The sequence below is a fragment of the Cuculus canorus genome, chromosome 25 (assembly GCF_017976375.1).
Source record: "Cuculus canorus isolate bCucCan1 chromosome 25, bCucCan1.pri, whole genome shotgun sequence".
Classification (NCBI taxonomy): Eukaryota; Metazoa; Chordata; class Aves; order Cuculiformes; family Cuculidae; genus Cuculus; species Cuculus canorus.
This window is the reverse complement of record NC_071425.1, coordinates 1,235,893-1,255,042: the sequence shown is the minus strand read 5'-3', so window position 1 is coordinate 1,255,042 and position 19,150 is coordinate 1,235,893. Positions and strand designations below refer to the sequence as shown.

The 19,150-nt window shown below is 67.4% G+C and overlaps 3 protein-coding genes across 4 annotated transcripts; all 3 read right to left on the bottom strand.

The window, feature by feature from the left end:
* Window positions 1–109: 109 nt before the first annotated feature.
* Window positions 110–2,486, bottom strand: MRPL10 (mitochondrial ribosomal protein L10). The gene is made up of 5 exons (XM_054088493.1): window positions 2,350–2,486; window positions 1,901–2,070; window positions 1,391–1,555; window positions 1,132–1,276; window positions 110–729 (listed from the first exon to the last, which is right to left on the bottom strand). The coding sequence occupies exons 1-5, from the start codon at window positions 2,390–2,392 to the stop codon at window positions 479–481; spliced, it is 774 nt and encodes a 257-aa protein (XP_053944468.1). The 5' UTR covers window positions 2,393–2,486; the 3' UTR covers window positions 110–478.
* A 1,091-nt stretch (window positions 2,487–3,577) lies between these two features.
* Window positions 3,578–6,957, bottom strand: SCRN2 (secernin 2). 2 transcript variants are annotated; one of them, XM_054088409.1, is made up of 8 exons: window positions 6,900–6,957; window positions 5,694–5,865; window positions 5,419–5,600; window positions 5,132–5,331; window positions 4,840–5,055; window positions 4,553–4,718; window positions 4,250–4,427; window positions 3,578–4,131 (listed from the first exon to the last, which is right to left on the bottom strand). In XM_054088409.1, exons 2-8 carry the CDS (start codon window positions 5,862–5,864, stop codon window positions 3,973–3,975), a joined length of 1,272 nt encoding a protein of 423 aa, XP_053944384.1. In that variant the 5' UTR covers window position 5,865; window positions 6,900–6,957; the 3' UTR covers window positions 3,578–3,972. The 2 variants fall into 2 exon arrangements, with proteins under 2 accessions (XP_053944384.1, XP_053944383.1); XM_054088408.1 differs by lacking the exon at window positions 6,900–6,957 and adding an exon at window positions 6,740–6,789.
* A 4,512-nt stretch (window positions 6,958–11,469) lies between these two features.
* SP6 (Sp6 transcription factor) lies at window positions 11,470–16,384 on the bottom strand. The gene is made up of 2 exons (XM_054088448.1): window positions 16,263–16,384; window positions 11,470–12,598 (listed from the first exon to the last, which is right to left on the bottom strand). The coding sequence occupies exon 2, from the start codon at window positions 12,572–12,574 to the stop codon at window positions 11,480–11,482; it is 1,095 nt and encodes a 364-aa protein (XP_053944423.1). The 5' UTR covers window positions 12,575–12,598; window positions 16,263–16,384; the 3' UTR covers window positions 11,470–11,479.
* Window positions 16,385–19,150: the final 2,766 nt, after the last annotated feature.

Here is a 19,150-nt window from a genome sequence, read left to right as displayed (position 1 = left end):
ACCCTGCCCCCAACTTCTGGACACCCCCAGCCTCTCCCCACGACGCCGAGGAGCAGGAACCTCCCCATCCACCCTCCCAAATCCAAGACAAGGGCTCCAGTATCAACACCACCACCGCACCGTTCTTTAATGGTGATTCCATGGATGTTAGAGCCCGCTCCATCTCTTTCCCATTCCGGACGGTGTGGTGGCTCGGAGTGCCGGATCCCCTCCCCACCACGGCTCCCACCGCATTCCACCTGATCCCAGCGACTTCCAACCACAGCCCCCCCAGTGCCGAAACACAGCCAGGATGTTCCTGTGTGCCATGGGTGCAGGGAGCAAAGGGAAGGGCCAGGGCTCTCCAACAGGGCCGGTGACACTCAGCACTCTCAGTCCCACCGCGAGCTCCTCGCGTGGAGCCAAATCTTCCATCCCTGATCCCCCCCGACGGCACCCTGGGAAGGAGGCGATGCCCAGGCCCGGCTGGGAGCCAGCGTCAGCGATCGCCCGAGCTCTGGGCAGGGCCAGGCTCAGCCGGGCTCTCCGTCTCAGCTGCCCGCAGGCGTTGGATGTGCTGATCCAGGAGAGCCGTGAGGTACAAGGAGCCGCGCTGGAGCAGGGAGGACGTCTGGGAGGGCAGGAGTGCCAGGGCACCCACCGTCTGCCCCTGGGCCGCCTCCAGCGGGGGTAGCCGGGCGAAGTTCTCCACTCCCTTCCTGCTCAAGATGGTGTCATCGATGCAGGCGCCTGGGGGAGAGGAGCAGAGCTCAGCATGGGCAACAGGGTGCGAGAGCCGGAGCCCTTTCACCTTCCACTGGAACACAGGGAAAGGCAGGGAGGATTCCTGTTCACATGGAGAGGTGGGAAGGATGCCCAGGTGTGCACGGAGAGGCAGGAAGGGCACCCACACACTTCGAGAGGCCGGGAAGGACTCTTTCGGTACAAGGAGAGGCAGGGAAGGGCACCCATATGTGCACCGAGAGGCAGGAAAGGGCGCCCACCCCTTGCCAACCTTCCCCTCATTTTAACGGACACGACAGCGATCCCACAGACACGGCTCAGTCAGCATAGACCCTGCCAGAAGGAGTCCTCTCCCCAGTGCTGGATGAGACCAGCGTGAGCCAACGGGGATACAGGGAAAGCACTCACCCAGGAGGTTGATTTGTGGCACTCCCTTCAGCACCCGCAGCATCTCCTTCGCCTTCGTCTCTCGGCTGACCAGCAGGACATTGCGCCCCACGAAAAGAGGGAGGAGATTCTTGTACTTGGATTGTGACAGCACAGGTCTGACAATCTGGGGGAGAGAGAGCTCTCAAAACACAGCGGGGAGCATAGAGGCTGCTTTTCACCTCATCATTCTGACCCCTGTCTGCCATCCGACCTCAGCCATGCCAAGATCTGGCCCTACCTCGTTCAGGAAGAACTTGACCTCAATGTTGTGCTTGCGGAGGTAGTGCCTCATCATCACCACGTCCTCACCCGGCATATAGTTGTACTGACAGACGGCGATCATCCGGTTGTCTCGAAATGCCTCCTCCACCTGCCGCCGCAACAGCCGCGCATAACCGTTCTCCTGCCGGGAGCGAGCAGTGATGGGGATGCAGGGGAAGGGGCAACGGCTGCTGCCTCCCCCAGCTCCAACCCTGCAAACAGACCTGCTGCTATGGACGGGGACAAACCTGGTCTCCAATGCTTCTCTAACAGTTGATGCCTCCCCCAGCCACCCCCAACGTGAGAAAAATGGGCACAAACTCCCTGGAAGCGCTCAGGAAGGGGCCAAACGGGCTAATGTCAGGGCAGGGCTGTCCCGGAGCTCGGTAGGGACTGCAGAGCCTGTGTTAAACCCCCAGAGCAAAGCACAGGCAGGGCCTGCAAAGCTCCTCGGACACCGAGGCCTCACAACAGCCACGGGATTCACCTCCTGGCGGGTTTCCTCCTGGCGGGGCAGGCAGCGTGGCGGGATGGCCGGCCGCGGGGGCAGGTATTCGGTCACTGCCATCAGCTTCTGGCGCTGGAAGTGCATGGCTTTCCAGTGCCGGGTGACCGCCTTGGAGCCACGGCGGACAAGCTGCAGGACGGGCAGCCAGCCTGGGGAGAGAGGGAACACGGGCGGCGCTCAGGGCTGGCAGGGGGGAGCTGGAGGGGAAAAGGGGGGAGAGGGAGTGGGAGAGAAGGGGAGCTGGCCGGGACCAGAGCCCGGGCGGAGAGGGGCCCGGAGGGGGGGCGAGAACAGGACGGGAGCGGGGCCGGGGGTGGGGGGCAGTGGGGCCCGGGGAAGGCCGGGCCGGGCCGCACACACGCCTGGCCCCGCCGCCCAGCCCGTCCCGAGCCCCGCGGAGCCGCCCGGCCCCGGTGAGGAGCGCTCACCGCGCCGCCACGGCGCTGCCCCGCCGCCGCTCAGCGCCGCCATGTTGGCCGCGGCGCAAAGGCCTCTGGGAAGGTGGAGGACAGGCAGCAGCGGCGCAAAGCCCTATGGGAAGGTAGCGGACCCCGCCCCGCCTCTTCCTTTCCTTCCCGTCTCCTAGCAACGGGGACGCTGCGGCCTGCGGCCTCGCCGACACCCCAAAGCCTGGGCCCGGGGGGACTCTGTGACCCCAGCCCGGGAACCCAGGCCCAGTGACACCCCCTGCCCCGGGGGCTGGTCCCGGTGACCCCCCCCCTACCCCAGCCCGGGGGTCTGTGCAACCCCAATTCCCAAGGACCTGGTCATGGTGACACCCCCCTTGCCACAGCCCGGGGGGTTTTTGCACCCCTCAGTCCCAAGGACCTGGTCCCAGTGCTCCCCTCAGCCCCAGGGCCTGGTTCCAATGCCTCCCTCTCCCCATTCCAGGGGTCTCTGTGCCCCCCAGGCCCAGGGACTTGGTCCCAGCGACTCCCCACCCTGCCCCAGCCCAGGGGTCTTTGCTCCCCCCAGACCCAAGGACTTGGTCCCAGTGACACCCCCAGTCGCAGTGCAGGGGTTTCTGCACCCTCCAGCCCCTTAGCCTCGGTCCCAGTGCCCCCCACGCCTGGGGATCCCAGCCCCATGGTCCCCACATACCCCGGGGTCCCTCAGCCCCACCAAGGGGGCTCAGCGCTGACTCCCCCCAGCCCAGCAATGCTGCCCCCACTGCCCCCCCAGCCTGCAGGTTCCTGCCCCGCATCGCCCCAACCCTGTGCCCGTTGCAGAGTGCTGCAGGGCCAGCCCAGCGCCCACCACGCACCCACCCAAGGGCTCAAGGAGGGGACAAGGGCTGGGCAGAGGGAAGCCCTGGAGGAACACCAGACCCGTCTGGAGGAGCTGGAAGAGCTGCAGGAGCATCAGGACCTGCTGTTGTCTCCGGTACCGCTGAGCTCAGGCAGGGAAGGAGCAGCTGGTATCGCAGCCCCAAGACCCCGGTGGTCTCAGCGCTGTCCCCACGCAAACCTGGAGACGCAGCTGCCACCGCTGCCGGGACCCAGAGGACAGCACGGCTGCTGGCAGCCCCAGCGAGGTCCCGGCAGGAGCCAGCCCCGGGCCAAGGCTCTGGAGGAGGAAACTCATGCCAGAGGAGCGAGAAATAGGCTGTTACCCGAAATACCCCGCACCAGCACGGCACCGCACAGCTGGGATTAAAGCCTCTTTATTCCTACAGCAACCCGCCTGTCTGCCACCGAGCCCCAGCCCGCAGCCAGCCCCAGAGGGGCCCGCTGGTGGGAAAAGACACCTCGTGCTGCAGGCAGGATTCCAAATCCCTCTCCAAGTCCTTCTCCTTTCCCACCGCACCCATGTTTCAGGGCATGGCCACCTCTCAAAAGTACCGATCCCTCCGGGGCGAGTTAGGGGGCTGCAGGCTCCGCAGCCCCAGGCAGGGCTGGAGATGCTGGTCCAGCCGTTCCTCACTGCGCCGCCAGCAGCCGATCCGTGTTGGGAAGAGGCGAAGAGCCAGGGTTGGGCACCGGGAAGGTTTTCTCATCCCCTATCCAGGAGCAATGCCGGGACGGATGCAATCCCACCCGCCTGTGTGGGGTTTACGTGTAAAACTTCATCTCCGCCTCCACACAGTCGAAGAAGAGGTCAGCCAGCTCCTCGGGGTGAGGGGACACCGCTCCCCCCAGCAGCGCTTTCATCCCCTCCAGGCCCTGCTTCTCCAGCTCCCGCAGCGTCTCCAGGAGCTTCTGGCCCTGCTCCTGGTGGGATTGGGGAGGGAGGAGAGCTGAGACCCAACGCCTTCAGGGAATTCACCCACCTCCCACATCACCGAGGGCAGCGCGAGGGTCCCGGGGGCTGCGGAAGGGTCTGCAGTACCTGGTCCTTCTCCATCAGCTCCAACACTGCCTGGTGCCGGTGGTAGAGCTCGTGCCGCCGATCGACCGCGCGCTGGAACCGTGGGATCTGCTTGGCGGGGTCGTCAGCGAAGGTGGGAGATCTCACCTGCGGCACAGGCTTCAGGCCAGCCACAAAGACGAAGGGCTTGAAGACAGACCTACCGGAGAGGAGCACCGGGGCTCAGCCAGCACCAGGGCGGACGCTGCTCCCCGGGGTGCTCAGCACCAGGCACGGCTCTGCCTCGTCCCCCCCGGAGCGGTGCTGTCCCCTCGGTGTCCTCACCTGGAAGGGTCCGGGGTGGCGGTGAAGAAGTGGACGCAGGGCAGAGCGGGGTCCTGGGGCAGCACGGACACCATGCTGCCCGCCGTGCGGAAGCCCTCCGAGTCCACGCAGATCCCGCTGGTCTTATCCCGCAGGATGGCCATGAACGTTTCTGCCGTGATGTGACCTGGCAGGCGAGGCGCAACCACGTCAACGCCGGCGCAGCTCAGCCACAGCTTCCCCAGGGAGCGCGGTGATGCCGGGGTGAGCCAGGGTGGCCGTCCCTGTCCCCTGTCCCCCGTCCCCACCTGCGTGCTGCCGCAGCAGCTCCTTCCCGGCGCGGTAGCGGGCCTTGGCAGCCTCCATGCGGGCGGGCTGCTGTGCCAGGGAGAACACCTCGGCGAAGCTGAACTCGCCGTCGCCGCTCCACCAGCCCTGGCTGCGTGCTCGCTGCCGCAGCCCCGCGTGCTCGGCCGTGATCTCCGTCCCGATGCTGAGCTGGTTGGAGATGTTGCGGCTGCCCTCTGCGAAGGCGGAGGGAGTCAGGCTAAAGGGGTAACAGGGCTCCCCATCCTCCCAGTATAACCAGTGCCTGCTCACCACGGATCCGCTGGGCTGCCCAGTACCGGCCGGCCGTCTCCAGCACCCAGGCCTCGGTGCGGTCGGCCAGCAGGAAGGTGTTGTGGTAAACAAAGGGCACCGGCTCCTCCTTGCAGCTCCCACCCTGGCCGTAGCGCTCCAGCAATGCCGTAATCACCTCCAGAGCCTCCCGGGCAGAGCTGCCACGCTCCAAACCCAACCTGCCGTGCCAGCAGCACCCCATGGGCCGGCTGTGGGGCACGGCGTGGGGCAGCCGGGGCAGGGGGGACGCACGACGCTGCCCTCACCTCACCAGGTCCATGCCCAGCAGCGCCTCGTCCTCGCCCACGGGCTCGCGGGTCCAGACGCCCTCGTTGCCCACGCAGACGCCGTGCTCGTTGGCGCCCATCTCAGCACCCCAGAGCCAGGCGGGGCGGCTCAGCACCACCGCGTGGGTCCTCTCCGCCTGCTCGATCTCCAGGTATGTGCACTGGGGTGGGGATGGGGACGCAGAGCGCGGCTGAGACCTGGCGCACTCGCTGCACCGTCCCCTGCAGCCACCTCAGCCCTTGCGCCGTCTCACCTGGACTTTGTCCCCGGGCTGGTGGACGGCAGCAGGGACGTAGACAATCTCCTGGACCTCATGGCGCGGCCGGTCGGCGTTCTTGCCGAAGATGACGGCGGGGGTCGCGGTGTGCGGCGGCAGCGCCACGAAGCAGTCACAGGACGAGGGTGTGGGATCCCACGCTGCCATCCTAAACCAGCATGGGGGGCACCGAGGGGAACATCACCCTCTTGTTCCTGTCCTGGATGGGACCTCAGGGTCCCTGTGGGGCTGGCAGCCTGGGGGACACGGGGGTTTTGGGGGGTAACGTGGTCCCTGGATGTGGGGGGACATCAGAGAAATCCCCCTGGGTGGCACCTCCTGCCTCGGGACCCCTGGCTGTACACTCCGAGGAAACGATCCCCCCTGCATCCATGGCGGATGGGACACCCATCTGCAAAGCTGAGCACCCAGGGCCCCCTCCCCGCACACCCTGAGAGATGGGGACCCCCACACACCCACCACAGAGGGGACCCCTGCCCACACCGCCCCGGTGCCGGGCACTCCCTGCACCCACAGTGGATGGGACCCCTGCCCACACACCCCGAGAGACGGGGACCTTCCGCACCCACTGCAGACGGGACCCCCACCCGCTCAGCCTTGGTGTTTGGGACCCCCCACCACACCACCCCATTTCCCGCCCCCCCCACGGCGGATGGGACCTTCATCCGCATGGCCCTGGTTCCCAGACCCCCAACCTCATGGAATCGGTCCTACCATCCCCTGATCTATGGACCCGCTTCCCAGGACCTCCAGCCCCGTGGACCCCATTCCTGGACCCCCACCCGTTCAGCTCTGGTACCCGGGACCCCCCATCCATCCCCGTTCCCAGGACCCCCAGCCCCAGGGACCCATTTCCCGGTTCCCCCACCCATCCCGGTCACCGGGACCCCCATCCATCCCCGTTCCTGGGACCCCCATCCATCCCATTTCCCGGTTCCCCCATCCATCCCATTTCCCGGGACCCCCACCCATCCCGGTCCCCGGGACCCCCAGCCCCATAGAACCCAATCCCAGACCCCCACCTGCTCAGCCCCAGTTCCAGGACCCCCACCTTCTCATCCGCGGTCCCCGGTTCCCCCATCCCTCCCCTTTTCCTCACCCCCACCCTCTCAGCCCCGGTTCCCCCCCCCCGTCCCGGTTCCCGGCCCCGTGGATCCCGTTCCCCCCCAGCCCCGCACGCACCCGCTCCCGTTCCCGTTCCCGGTCTCGGCTCTCCCGGTGGCGGCGCCCCGTGGCCGGAGGGCGCACGGCGGGGGGCGGGGCCCCGTGGGCAGAGAGACCCCCCCCCAACCTCGGGTGGGCAGCACCCCCCCATGGGTAGAACCCCCCCCATAGGCATCATCCTCCGTGGGAAGCCCCCCCCCACCATGGGTAGAGCCCCCCCATGGGCATCATCCTCTATGGGAAGCCCCCCTCCATGGGCAGAGCCCCCCCATGGGCATCATCCTCCCTGGGAAGCCCCCCTCCATGGGTAGAGCCCCCCCATGGGCATCATCCTCTATGGGAAGCCCCCCCACCATGGGTAGAGCCCCCCCATGGGCATCATCCTCTGTGGGAAGCCCCCCCCCCATGGACAGAATCCCCCCCCATGGGCAGCATCCTCCGTGGGAAGCCCCCCCACCCCGTGGGCAGCATCTCCCGCCGGTAGAGACCCCCTCCATGGGCAGCACCCCTCGTGGGAAGCCCCCTTCCACGGGTAGACACCCCCCCCCATGGGCAGCATCTCCCGAGGGTAGAGACACCCCCCACCACCACCCCGGGCATCACTCCCTTTGGGCAGGACGGGGGTCTCTTAGCCAGGGTGGGGGTCAGGGTGCCAGGGTCCCCTGGCAAGGATTAGGGGGGGGGGGGGGTTTGGGTGAAGGAGACTGTGGTCTCTTGGCCAGGGTGGGGGTCAGGGAGATGGACATCAGGGTCCCCTGGCAGTGGGAGAGGGTCAGCGGGGTGTCACTCGGGTCCCTCTGCAGGGTGGGGGTCGGGGTGACACCATCGGGGTCCCTTGGCCGGGGTGGGGGTCGGGGTGCCATCATCGGGGTCCCTTTGCCGGGGTGGGGGTCAGGGTGCCATCACCAGGATCCCCTGGCCGGGGTGGGGGTCGGGGTGCTATCATTGGGGTCCCTTTGCTGGGGTTGGGGTGCCATCACCAGGGTCCCCTGGCCAGGGTCGGGGTGCCACCATCGGGGTCCCCTGGCCGGGGTGGGGGTCGGGGTGCCTGCCCCCCATCGATGCAGCCCGAGCACCGGCGCGTGGAAAACACACGGCGTTTATTCCAGTACAAAACCCACCCCGCAGCCCCCCACGTCCCCCTCGGCGGGTCGGGGGACACCCCTCGGCCGCAGCTGGCGGGGTCCCCGCTGCCCTCGCCCGCGCTCGGGGCTGGCATCGGGGTGCTCTGGCCCCGCTGGGCTCGCCCTGCCCCGGGGAGGGTGCTGGGGTGGGGGCGCGGGTCGGGGTGCCGGCGCCCCACGCCGCAGCTGGCTGGACTGGTTTTGGCGGTGGGAGCCTGGCACCCGTCTTCCCCACCCGGTTTTACCGCCTCGGTTGCCCCATCGAGGCCAGCGGGGCCGCGGGGGCCGCGCTCGGTGGTGCTGAGCCCCAGCAGCGCCCGGGACCCCAGCTCTGAGGAGACTTTGGGGTTCCCCCCAGCTCCGAGGAGACTTTGGGGTCCCCCCCAAGGCAGCCCCCCGAAACCTGCCCCACAGGAGCCCCAGGCTGCTGCCGCAGATGGGCTTGGCTACCAAAAACCTGGTTGGGCTACTAGAATACTGGCTTGGCTACCAGAATCCAGGCTCAGCTACTCAAATCCTGGCTTGGCTACCCAAAACCTGGCTTGGCTACCAAAAAAATCCAGGCTCAGCTACTCAACTAAAAGTGGTTTGGCTACCAGAATCCAGGCTCGGATACCAAAATAAAAGTGGTTTGGCTACTAGAATATTAGTTTGGCTACCAGAATCCAGGCTCGGCTACCAAACCCCAGGTTTGGCTACCAAAATCCAGGCTCGGCTACCAAAACCCAGGCTTGGCTACCAAAACCAAACTGGTTTGACTACTAGAATACTGGCTTGGCTACCAGAATCCAGGCTCAGCTACTAAAATCCCGGCTTGGCTACCAATATCCAGGCTGGGGTTTGGGGTCCCCAAGCCCCGGGGGGGCCCCTCAGGAGGGGGTTTTGCGCTGGAGAAGCCGCGCTGGGCTGCGGGTGGCCCGCGCCACCGAACCCCAACAAGGGACCGCTGTGGCCCCCGGGGTGGGGGACACATCCTGGGAGACCCCCCCCAAAGCGAGACTTCACCTCGCAGTGGGTGTTGCCCCCCCCCAGGGTTCACCCCACGGCGCAGTGGGGCTGCCACCGGCTCTGGGGGGGGGGGTCCAACTCCCCCCTCCCCATCCGTAACAGCCACAGCTTCGTCCCCAGACGCTCCCTCTGCCCGAGCGGCAAAGCCTGGCTTCACCTTAATAAAATATTAATAATTAATAATAATATTAATAATAATAATAATTAATAATAATAATTAATAATCAAACAAACAAACCCAAAGGTGTCGGGGAGCCCTCGGGGCACGGGCCCCATCGACTTCACTTCCACCCCTTTTCCCCCCCCGGGGGGCTCCGAGCCCCCCCAGCCCCTGCCATGGCCCCCCCCGGGATGCCAGGGGGTCACCCCCACCCCCCAAACCTCCCCCCACCTCCCTGGATTCCCAACTGGTGTGAACTGGTGCCGGCTGGGGGGCAAATACCCGACAGCCTGCGAACCCCATCCCAGCGCTGCCCCCCAACACTCTCCCCCCCCTTCCCCGGGTCAGCGTCACCTTCTCAGTCCAAGGGGTTCCACCAGGATTTGGGGTGACGAGACCCAAAAAAGGTCCGAACCCCTCATTTCATGGACTGTCATCCCTGAGGGGGGGGGGAGGAGGGCAGATCTGGGGTCCCCCGGGGAATGGGGAAGGGGGGGGAATCCCCAGGGGTGGAAAGAGTTGGGGTCCCTGGTGGGGGTGTCCCAGGGTGTCCCCAAGAGACATAGGGACCCAGGAGGGGACAGCAATGGGGTCCCTGGGGGGACAGGCAGCATGCACGGGGGACAGTGGGGGTCCCCTGGAGATGGGGGGACCCCAAGGGGCTTGCAGCATGCACCGGGGGGGGGGGGTGGATGCGGTCCCCAGTGGGGTCCCTGGGGAGGGGCCGCAATGGGGACCCCCCTGGGGAAAGGGACATGGCCGGGGGGGTCCCAGCAGTCAGGGGGTCCCCAAGGAGGGACAGCAATGGGGTCCCTGAGGGTCCCCCCAGGGATAAGCAGCATGGCTGGGGGGGACCCCTGCAGTCATGGGGTCCCTGGGGACAGGCAGAATGGTCAGATGGGATCCCCCCACAGTCGGGGAGTCCCCGGGGAGACAGTCACGGTGTCCCCAAGAGTCCCCAGGGACAGGCAGTACGGCCAGGGGTCCCCCCACCATCACGGGGTCCCCAGGGAAGGACGGCAATGGGGTCCCCAGGGAGGACAGCATGGCCAGGGATCCCCCACCATCCTGGGAACCCCAAGGAGGGACATCAGTGGGGCTCCCCCACCATCCCGGGGTCCCCTAGGAGGGACATCAGTGGGGTCCCCAAGGAGGGACAGCATGGCCAAGGGGTCCCCCAGCATCCCGGGGTCCCCAAGGAGGGACATCAGTGGGGTCCCCAAGGAGGACGGCATGGCCAAGGGGTCCCCCCACCATCCCAGGGTCCCCAAGGAGGGACATCATGGCCAAGGGGTCCCCAAGGAGGGACATCAGTGGGGTCTCCAAGGAGGACGGCATGGCCAAGGGGTCCCCCCACCATCCCGGGGTCCCCAAGAAGGGACGGCCACGTGGCGCCGCGGGGGCAGGCGGGGGGCACGGGGCGCGGGCAGCGTGGCCGTGCCAGGCCGGAGGAATGTGGCCGCCCCGGCTCTGCCGCGGTCGCCCCGAGTGCTCCCCGCCCGGGGCCGTGGCGGTGGGTGTGGGAAAGCTGCAGGTGTGCGCTTGGGCAACCGCCCGCCGCCACGCCACGCGCCCGCCGTGGCCCCCGCCGCCCCCCAGGGCCCCACCATGGCTCACCGTCGAGCAGGATTTCCCTTTTTCCCCCATTTTGGCCCTCATTTGGGCCAAAAATAGGGGTTTGCGACCCCCAAGACCCCGGGCAAGGCGGGGTTGTAGGGATGCAGGATCTGTGCCAGCCCAGCATCCCTCATCGGGGCAGGGGACACGGTACCCTGAGCCCCCCTGGGGGTACCGAAACCTCACGGCTGGCACAAGAATGGGGGGTTGAGCCCGGGATGCCGAGGTTTTGGGGGGACCACAGGGAGAGGGGTGGGGGCTGTGCCGCCCCCCGCGAGCGAAGGCTCCTGGTTTTCTCCTCTCTCCCTTTCTCCGTCTCCTTCCTCCCCTCCGGGCTGGACGTGCCCGGGCAGCGCCCGCTCCTTCGGCTCCCATTGATGTTCCTCCCAAGCAGCCCCACGCCTGCCAGCAGCCTCCCGAAAAAAAGGGATTTGGGAAACCGGGGGAGGACAGGGAGGGGGAAACCGGGGCGGGAGAAGGGGAACGGGACAAGTGAAACCGCCGCGGGGCACCTCCGGGCGCTCCCCAAGCCTCGTCCCCCCCCCTCTTTTCGCCACCGCTTCGAGCACAAGGTGCCAGCCCTGCACCCCCAAAACACCCCAACACCCTTCAGAGACCAGCCCGAAGGGTCCCCCCGGCGTCGCCCACCCCGGGGTCCTCCCCACCTGCGCCCCCCGGGGTTCGGCAGCTCAGTTTGTGGGGGTGGCGTTGCCCCCCTCCGCCTCCCTCTTGCCTCCCTTGGCGGCGTTGGCATCCCCGGCGCTTTTGGCTTCGCCTTCGCCGCCGTCCTTGCCGGCGTCGTGCGTCTTCATGTGCTTGCCCAGGTGGTCGCTGCGCATGAAGACGCGCCCGCAGACGGGGCAGGCGAATTTCTTGGCGCCCGTGTGGGTCTGGAGGTGCCGCTGGAGCTCGTCGGAGCGCGTGAAGCGTTTGCCGCAGAAGAGCCAATTGCAGACGAAGGGTCGGTCGCCGCTGTGCCAGCGCAGGTGGGCTTTCAGGTGGGACGTCTTGGCGTACGCCTTCCCGCAGCCGGGGATGTGGCAGTTGTGTAGGTGCTTGCGTTTCGCCCCCTCCGGGCACGGACCCCCCCTTTCCGCCTCCTGGCAGTTGGGGCAGCGACACGCCGCTTGCCCCCCGCCCCGCGGCACCGCGCGACGGGCACCTTTGGGGCGCCCCCCGCCCTCCGCCTCCGGCCCACGCGGCTCCGGGGGCCCCTCCAGCGCCTTTGCCCCATCGGCTCCCAGCAGGTGCTGGCTCGGGGGGGGCAGCAGGTGGGCAGGGGGGGCGCAGAGCTGGTGCTCCCCTCCACCGTACCCCCCCAGGGCTGGCGGCAGCCCCGGGTGCCCCGGTACCTGCAGCCCCCCACCCTGAGCGGGGGGCAGCTCCATCCAACTGGCTCCGGCGTGGAGATCCCACCAGTTGATGCCTCCTTCTTCACTTGGGGGGCCGGGATGGGGGGGTCGAAACCAAGGCTCGTAGGGATGCGCCATGTCCGGCGTGGCGGGCAGCAGCTTGGCGTAAGCGCCGTCGGCGGGCAGCTCTAACCGCGCGGCGCCATGTGGCTCGAAGGTGCCGGGGTTGGCGAAGGCGGCAGCGTCAGGGCCCGCCAGCGGCAGCTCCGGGGTGGGAAGCGGCGAAGCAAAGTCGGGGTGCGGGGAGGCACCCACCGGGGCGCTGCCGTGGGGCTGGAAGGGCTGGAGCGGCTGGAGGTCCAGGTGGGTCGGGGAGGCGCGGGGCGCATCGGAGGGTTGGGTCCCCAAAGAGCCGCAGACCGCTGTGAGCATTGCGGGGCGGCGGCGCGGACAGACCTGCAGGCACAAAGGGGGGGCGGGCGGGGAGAGGAGAGCGGTGAGAAAAGGGGGGGCACCCCCAGAACCCCCCTGCCCCTGTGCGCCCCCACACACGGAGGGGTTTGGCACCGGGGTGAACCCTAGCTCCGATTCCCATCCCGCACCGACGCGGTGACACCGCACCGAGGGTGACGGCGTCCCCATCACCACGATTTGGGGACACCCTCACCCCGCTAAGGGGGTTTCTCTGCTCCGCGGCCCCGTGTGGCAGCAGACAGGGGGTCACCCCTCGGCACCTGTCGCCCTGAGGACCCCCATACCAGCCCCAAAGGGGTTGTGCGGGATTCCGAGACCCAAGGAAGCCACTGGCACCTGCCTCATCCCCTCCAATGTCCCATCACACGGCTGGGGTCCCCAAGGGGATGCAAAGGGGGTCCCCAAAGGGATGCGAAGGGGGTCCCCAAATACCAGCGAGGGGACCCGACACCCATGAGGGGACCCCTGTTCTCCCACACCTCAGCTGTGCCCGGAAAGCCTCGCCACCCCCGTCCTTCCCCCAGCCCCAGGGGGAGCCCCCAGACTGCCGGGGGGGCTGAAACACCTCAGGGGGAGGGGGTTTGTACCCCGAGGTGCGTCGGCATCGGGATGGGGCGCAGAGCTGGCTGCAGGGAGGCAGCGGAGCCCGCGGCGGAGCCCCCGGCAGCCCTTTGAAGCCAGGCTCTGGGTTCACCCCCAGCCCCCCCCCGAGGCGCCCGTTGCACCCCCAGACCCCCCGGCAGCCGCTGCCTCCCCGGCGCAGCGGCCGTGACTCACCGGGAGCTGCGCAAACCCCACTGGGGACGAGCCGCACCCCAGTGTCGAAATCCACCTGCCGCCACCGGCTCCCGCCCCCCAAATTCCCACCCACACTGCGATTGGGGGGCAGCCCGGACCCCCAGAACCCCCCAGAGCCCCCCGACACCCCCAGCCCCTGTGGGACGGCACAGTGCCCTCGGGGGCAGATGAAACCTTTGGGGTGGGGGCTCCCCTGCACCAAGCGACTTAGACCCCCCCCAAACCCTAACACAATGAGCCCAGAGCAGGGAGGGGGTCCCCGAAACTGAAGACCCCCCCAGCTGCGTGCAGACACCGCTACTCCCTGCCAGGCGGCAGCGAGCAGGCCGGGGGACCCCAAGGATTGGAGTGGGAATTGGGGGGTGCCAAACCCCCCTGAAGGGATGCACCCCCACCTGTGACACCGACATCCGTAGGCGCTTGGTCCTACACCAGTGTCACGGGCAGGATGAGCCCTCCCGGGTTTTGGGGTGCTGTTCCTCATGGGGGGCTCAGCTCTGCCTGCCCCAACCCTGGGGGGAACTTGGTGCCAATTTTGGGGGTGCCAGGGACACCCCGGGGCGTCACAGCTCCCACCCCAACAGGGTCCTGAGCCCCCTCCAGACCCCTGCCAACCCCCAGGTGCCAGAATTGGGCCACAACAGTGAACCCCCAAAGCACTGACCCTTTGTGGGGCTACGGGGTGGCAGCCAGCGCCTGACAGCCCCCCCAGATCTGGAGACAGAGGGGACCTGGCAGGGATGTCCTCCAGCCCCCCAACCCCAAGGAGAAGGGACCCCCCCCCCATTGCAGAGCTGGCGCGGCCACGGGGGGCTCCGGGCAGTGGCAGCCGCGGCTCTCGCAGCACACCCGCTCCCCAACATCCCTCCCGGTTTGGGGGTCCCACTGGGACCGAGACCCCCAGCCACAGCCCGACGTGCTCCGATTCCCCCCCCCAGCTGGGTCAAATCCTGCCCCACTCCGCTGGAAACCCATCCCAAAACCAGGGAATGGGGCCCAGCACTGGGATGGGGGTGCTGGGAGGGATCCCCTCTCTTTGGCTCTGCCCTGTCCACCTGCCCCAGCCACGCACAGAACCTCCTGGAGCATTTTTCCATCCGGGAATGATGACAAAAATCCCCAAGGTCCCCCCCAGCGTTTTCACACACACACACATTCCCCCCCCCTCCCTGGCGACGCGCTGGCCATTTCACCGCAGGGAAACTGAGGCACGGGGCGAGTGCTGCGTCCCGTGAGTCACGGTCCAGGCTGGGCAGAGGCGGCTCTGCCCGTCTCCCAGCTCCACCAGTGCCTCGCCCCATGGCGGGACTGGGAACAGGCGCTGCCCGCAGCCCCACGCACACCCCAATAGGATTCAGGGAGCCCCCAAATCGGGAACGGGACCGTGGGGTGGGGGGATTCTGCGGGTTTAGGGGAGATGCCATGGGTTTGGGGGGATATTTTGGGGTTAGGGAGGGATGTTTTAGGTTTAGGGGGCAATGCCTGGGGTTTAAGGGGTGACGGTTTGAGTTTAGGAGGCAAAGGTTTGGATTTAGGGGTGATGCTCCAGATTTAGGGGGTGAAGTTTTGGGTTTGGGGAACGATGTTCCAGGTTTGTGGGGCGATGGTTTGGGTTGAGGGGGTGAAGTTTTGGGGTTGGGGAGTGATGTTCCAGATTTAGGGGGGGATGGTTTGGGTTTCGGGGGGTGATGCTCCAGGTTTAGGGGGCAGCGGTTTGGCTTTGCGGGGTGAAGTTTTGGGTTGAGGGGGTGATGCCGCAGGTTTAGGGGGTGAAGCTTTGGGTTTAGGGCGATGCCGCCCGTTCGCCGCTCTCACCCCACCACCCAACCCACAGCAAAGCTGCCCGGGGCCAGAGCGAAACTCCCCGGGGCTCCGGTGGACGGGGCTGGGGGGGGACACGCAGCACCGGTTGTGGGGCTGGGGGGCAGCAGCGGCCGGGGGGGGCTGCAGGAGGGGGTCTGGGGGGACACGGCACCGGTTGAAGGGCTGGAAAAGGGGGTTTGGGGGAACAGCACCGGTTATGGGGCTGGAAAAGGGGGTTTGGGGGGACACGGCACTGATTGTGGGGCTGGAAAAGGGGGTTTGGGGGGACACAGCACCGGTTATGGGGCTGAGAGGGACTCGGCACCGCTTGAGGGGCTGGAAAAGGGGGTTTGGGGGGACACGGCACCGGTTGTGGGGCTGGAAAAGGGGGTTTGGGGGGACACGGCACCGGTTGTGGGGCTGGAAAAAGGGGTTTGGGGGGACACGGCACTGATTGTGGGGCTGAAAAAGGGGGTTTGGGGGGACACAGCACTGGTTGTGGGGCTGGAAAAGGGGGTTTGGGGGAACACAGCACTGGTTGTGGGGCTGGAAAAGGGGGTTTGGGGGAACAGCACCGGTTATGGGGCTGGAAAAGGGGGTCTGGGGGGACACAGCACCGCTTGAGGGGCTGGAAAAGGGGGTCCAGGGGGCACAGGACACCGATTATGGGGCTGAAGGGGACTCGGCACCGGTTTTGGGGCTGGAAAAGGGGGTCCAGGGAGCACAGGACACCGGTGATGGGTCTGGGGGAGCGCATAGCATCGCTCGGGGGGAACACGGTACGGGTTGTGGGGCTGGAAAAAGGGGTCTGGGGGGGACACGGCACCGGGTACGGGTCTGGGGGGGTGGCAAAAAGGGTCTGAGGGGGTACACGGCGCCGGTCGGGGGTACACGGCACCGGTCGGGGGGTACACGGCGCCGGTCGGGGGTACACGGCACGGGTCGGGGGGTACACGGCACGGGTCGGGGGGGACACGGCGCCGGTCGGGGGGTACACGGCACGGGTCGGGGTCCCATCCCACCCCCGCGGCTCGGCGGTACGTACGGGCGTGCAGGCTGCGGGCTCCCCGCGGGACCCTCCGCATCGGCCGGGCGAGGGCTGCGAGGGCTCCGAGGGACCCGAGGGACCGGGCACCCACCGGGCCGGGCGAGCAGGAATGGCCGGGTCCCGGCCCGGCCCCGGCCCTGCCCCCGCCCCGCCCCACCCCCGCCCGGCCCCGGTGCCATTAACCCTTGAGGCAGAGCCCGGCCCGGCGGGGAGCGGCGGGGAAAGGGGGGGGCACAGGGCCATGGACCGCCCCCCGCCACCCCCTGTCACCCCCTGTCACCCCCTGTCACCCCCTGCTCTCATCCCTGCTGTAACCCCCTCTGCCACCCCCTCCGGACACCCGCTGCTGTCACCCCGTCCTGTCACCCCCACACCAACTCCCGACTGTCACCCCCACCACCACCCCCCAACTGTCACCCCCGACTGTCACCCCGCCAACCCCATCCTCTCACCCCCTCTGTCACCCCCTCCTGTCACCCCCCGACTATTCCCCCCAACTTTATCCTCTCACCCCCTCTGTCACCCCTCTCCTGTCGCCCCAACCTACCACCCATTACTGTCACCCCATCCTTTGATCCCCCCAACTAATCCCCTCCTGCCATCCCCGACTGTCACCCCCACCACCACCCCCCAACTGTCACCCCTGACTGTCACCCCCCAACCTCATCCTCTCACCCCCTCTGTCACCCCTCTCCTGTCACCCCCTCCTACCACCCACTGCTGTCACCCCATCCTTTCACCCCCCCAACCAATCCCCTCCTGCCACCCACGACTGTCACCACCCCCACCCCCCGACTGTCACCCCCTACTGTCACCCCCCCAACCCCATCCTCTCCCCCCCTCTCTCACCCCTCTCCTGTCACCCCCTCCTACCACCCCCTGCCGTCACCCCCAACTATCACCCCCCTGCTGTCACCCCTTGCTGCCTCCCCCTGACTGTCACCCCTCAACTGTCACCCTCTCCTGCCATCCCCCTCTGTCACACCCCAATTGCCACCCCCCGACTGTCAAAACTCCAGTCACCCCCACCCTGTCACCTCCCTCCTGCCACCCCCTCTGTCACCCCCTCCTGTCACCCCCTCTGTCACCCCCTGACTGTCACCCCTTGCTGTCACCCCTCTTGCCACCCCCTCCTTTCACCCCAGTCCTGTCACCCCCCCCCCCCGTACCCCTCCTCCTGCCAGCCCCCCCCTCCACCGAGCCCCCCCCAGGTCCCCACTGAGCCCCCCTGGTTGTGTCCCCCCTGGGTCCCTCTGAGCCCCCCCCAGGTCCCCACTGAGCCCCCCTGATTGTGTCCCCCCTGGGTCCCTCTGAGCCCCCTCCAGGTCCCCACTGAGCCCCACCAGCTGTGTGACCCCCTCCGGGGACTCCACTGAGTTGTCCCCCTGCCCAGGGGTGGCACCCGGGGGTGGCTGTCCGCTGCTGTCCCCGGGGCTGTCACCCATGGAGATGGGGGGCTCCCTGACCCCCCATAAATGGGGGTAAATAGGGTAATGGGGTAAATGGGGGTAAATGGGGGGGGATGAGTTTTGGGGTCACAGTAATCAGGACGGTGGTGGCACCACAACCCATATAGATTTGGGGCAGCCCCAAAGGGTGCAGAAGGTCCCGGGGGTCTCCAAGCCCCCATCACGAGGGGTTCCCAGGAGGAAGAGGCCCCGGTTGCTGCCGGACAGCAACGCCAAAGCCATAGGAGCCACTTCATCCCCTTGGCATCGTGTCCCCATTCCCATGGCCAACATCCCCGGGCCAGCGCGGCGTTGGCCGCTGGTGGCCACAGCCCCACGGAGACCCTCGTGGTCCAAGAGGAACCCACCCTGCTCCAAAGCCCTGGAGAAAGGTGCTGGTGCCTCGCCAGAGCCGGGACCTCGCCGGCAGCACCGCGAGCGCATCCGGCATGGCGGCGCGTGGGAGCCCACATCTCCCGGACGGGCGGAGGGCGCAGGGAACTCCTTCGCCCTGGGGAAAACTCTCCTGGTTTTCATCATCCCAGAGATGGCTCCACCACCACCACCAAAACGTGGGGTGAGTGTGGCCCCATAGCTCGGCCGGGCACTGGGATGGGGACACTGGGATGGGGACACTGGGAGGGGACAATGGGAGGGGGCAATGGGGTGAGGACATTGGGATAAGGACCCCTGGATGGGGACTCTAGGATGGGGACACTGGAAGAGGGCAACGGAGTGAGAACATTGGGATAAGGACTCCTGGATGGGGACTTTAGGATGGGGACATTCGGATGGGGACACCAGGATGGGGACACTGGATAGAGACTCTGGGACGAGGACACCAGCATGGGGACACCAGGATGGGGACACCAGGATGGGGACATGAGGATGGGGACCCTGGGATGGGGTCAGCAGGATGGGGGCACTGGAATGGGGACAACAGGATTGTGACACTGGGATAGAGACCCTAGCATGGGGACATCAGGATGGGGACACAGAGATGGGGACCCCAGAATGGGGACATGGGGACACTGGGATGGGGATATGAGGATGGGGACACTGGGAAGGGGACCCTGGGATGATGAGGGGCAGGACAAGCTGCTGGGGGGGGGTTGGCTGTAAGTAGATGGTGGTGACCACATGCTCCAGTGGTCTGTGGGGACAGGGGGGACATATGGGGGATGCAGGGGGACCCCAGCTCCAGGGGCTCACTGGGTCCCTTCCCCTCTCCTGCCTGGTGCCAAAGGTCATTCCGGTGGCCACGGGGCAACCAGGAGCTGCTGGGGCTGGGGTGGTGGCCCTGGGCCCCCCGCTGCCACCCAGGCACCCATCGCGGCCACCAGCAGCTCCGGGGGCGAGAGATGGTGGGGACTGGGGGGGGACAGCAGCCGGACAGCCCAGTGCCATCCCGATCCCAACACCCAGCCCATTCCCAGC

Coding starts and splice junctions, on each gene's coding strand:
- MRPL10 (XM_054088493.1), bottom strand. CDS start 2,392: ATGGCGGCGCTGAGCGGCGGCGGGGCAGCGCCGTGGCGGCGCG. Junction 1,556..1,900: donor AGGAGGAAACCCGCCAGGAG/GTGAATCCCGTG, acceptor CGCTCCCGGCAG/GAGAACGGTTATGCGCGGCT. Junction 1,277..1,390: donor TCAAGTTCTTCCTGAACGAG/GTAGGGCCAGAT, acceptor TCTCTCCCCCAG/ATTGTCAGACCTGTGCTGTC.
- SP6 (XM_054088448.1), bottom strand. CDS start 12,574: ATGCTCACAGCGGTCTGCGGCTCTTTGGGGACCCAACCCTCCGATGCG.
- SCRN2 (XM_054088409.1), bottom strand. CDS start 5,864: ATGGCAGCGTGGGATCCCACACCCTCGTCCTGTGACTGCTTCGTGGCG. Junction 4,428..4,552: donor GCCACCCCGGACCCTTCCAG/GTGAGGACACCG, acceptor CCTCTCCGGTAG/GTCTGTCTTCAAGCCCTTCG. Junction 4,132..4,249: donor AGCTGATGGAGAAGGACCAG/GTACTGCAGACC, acceptor CAATCCCACCAG/GAGCAGGGCCAGAAGCTCCT.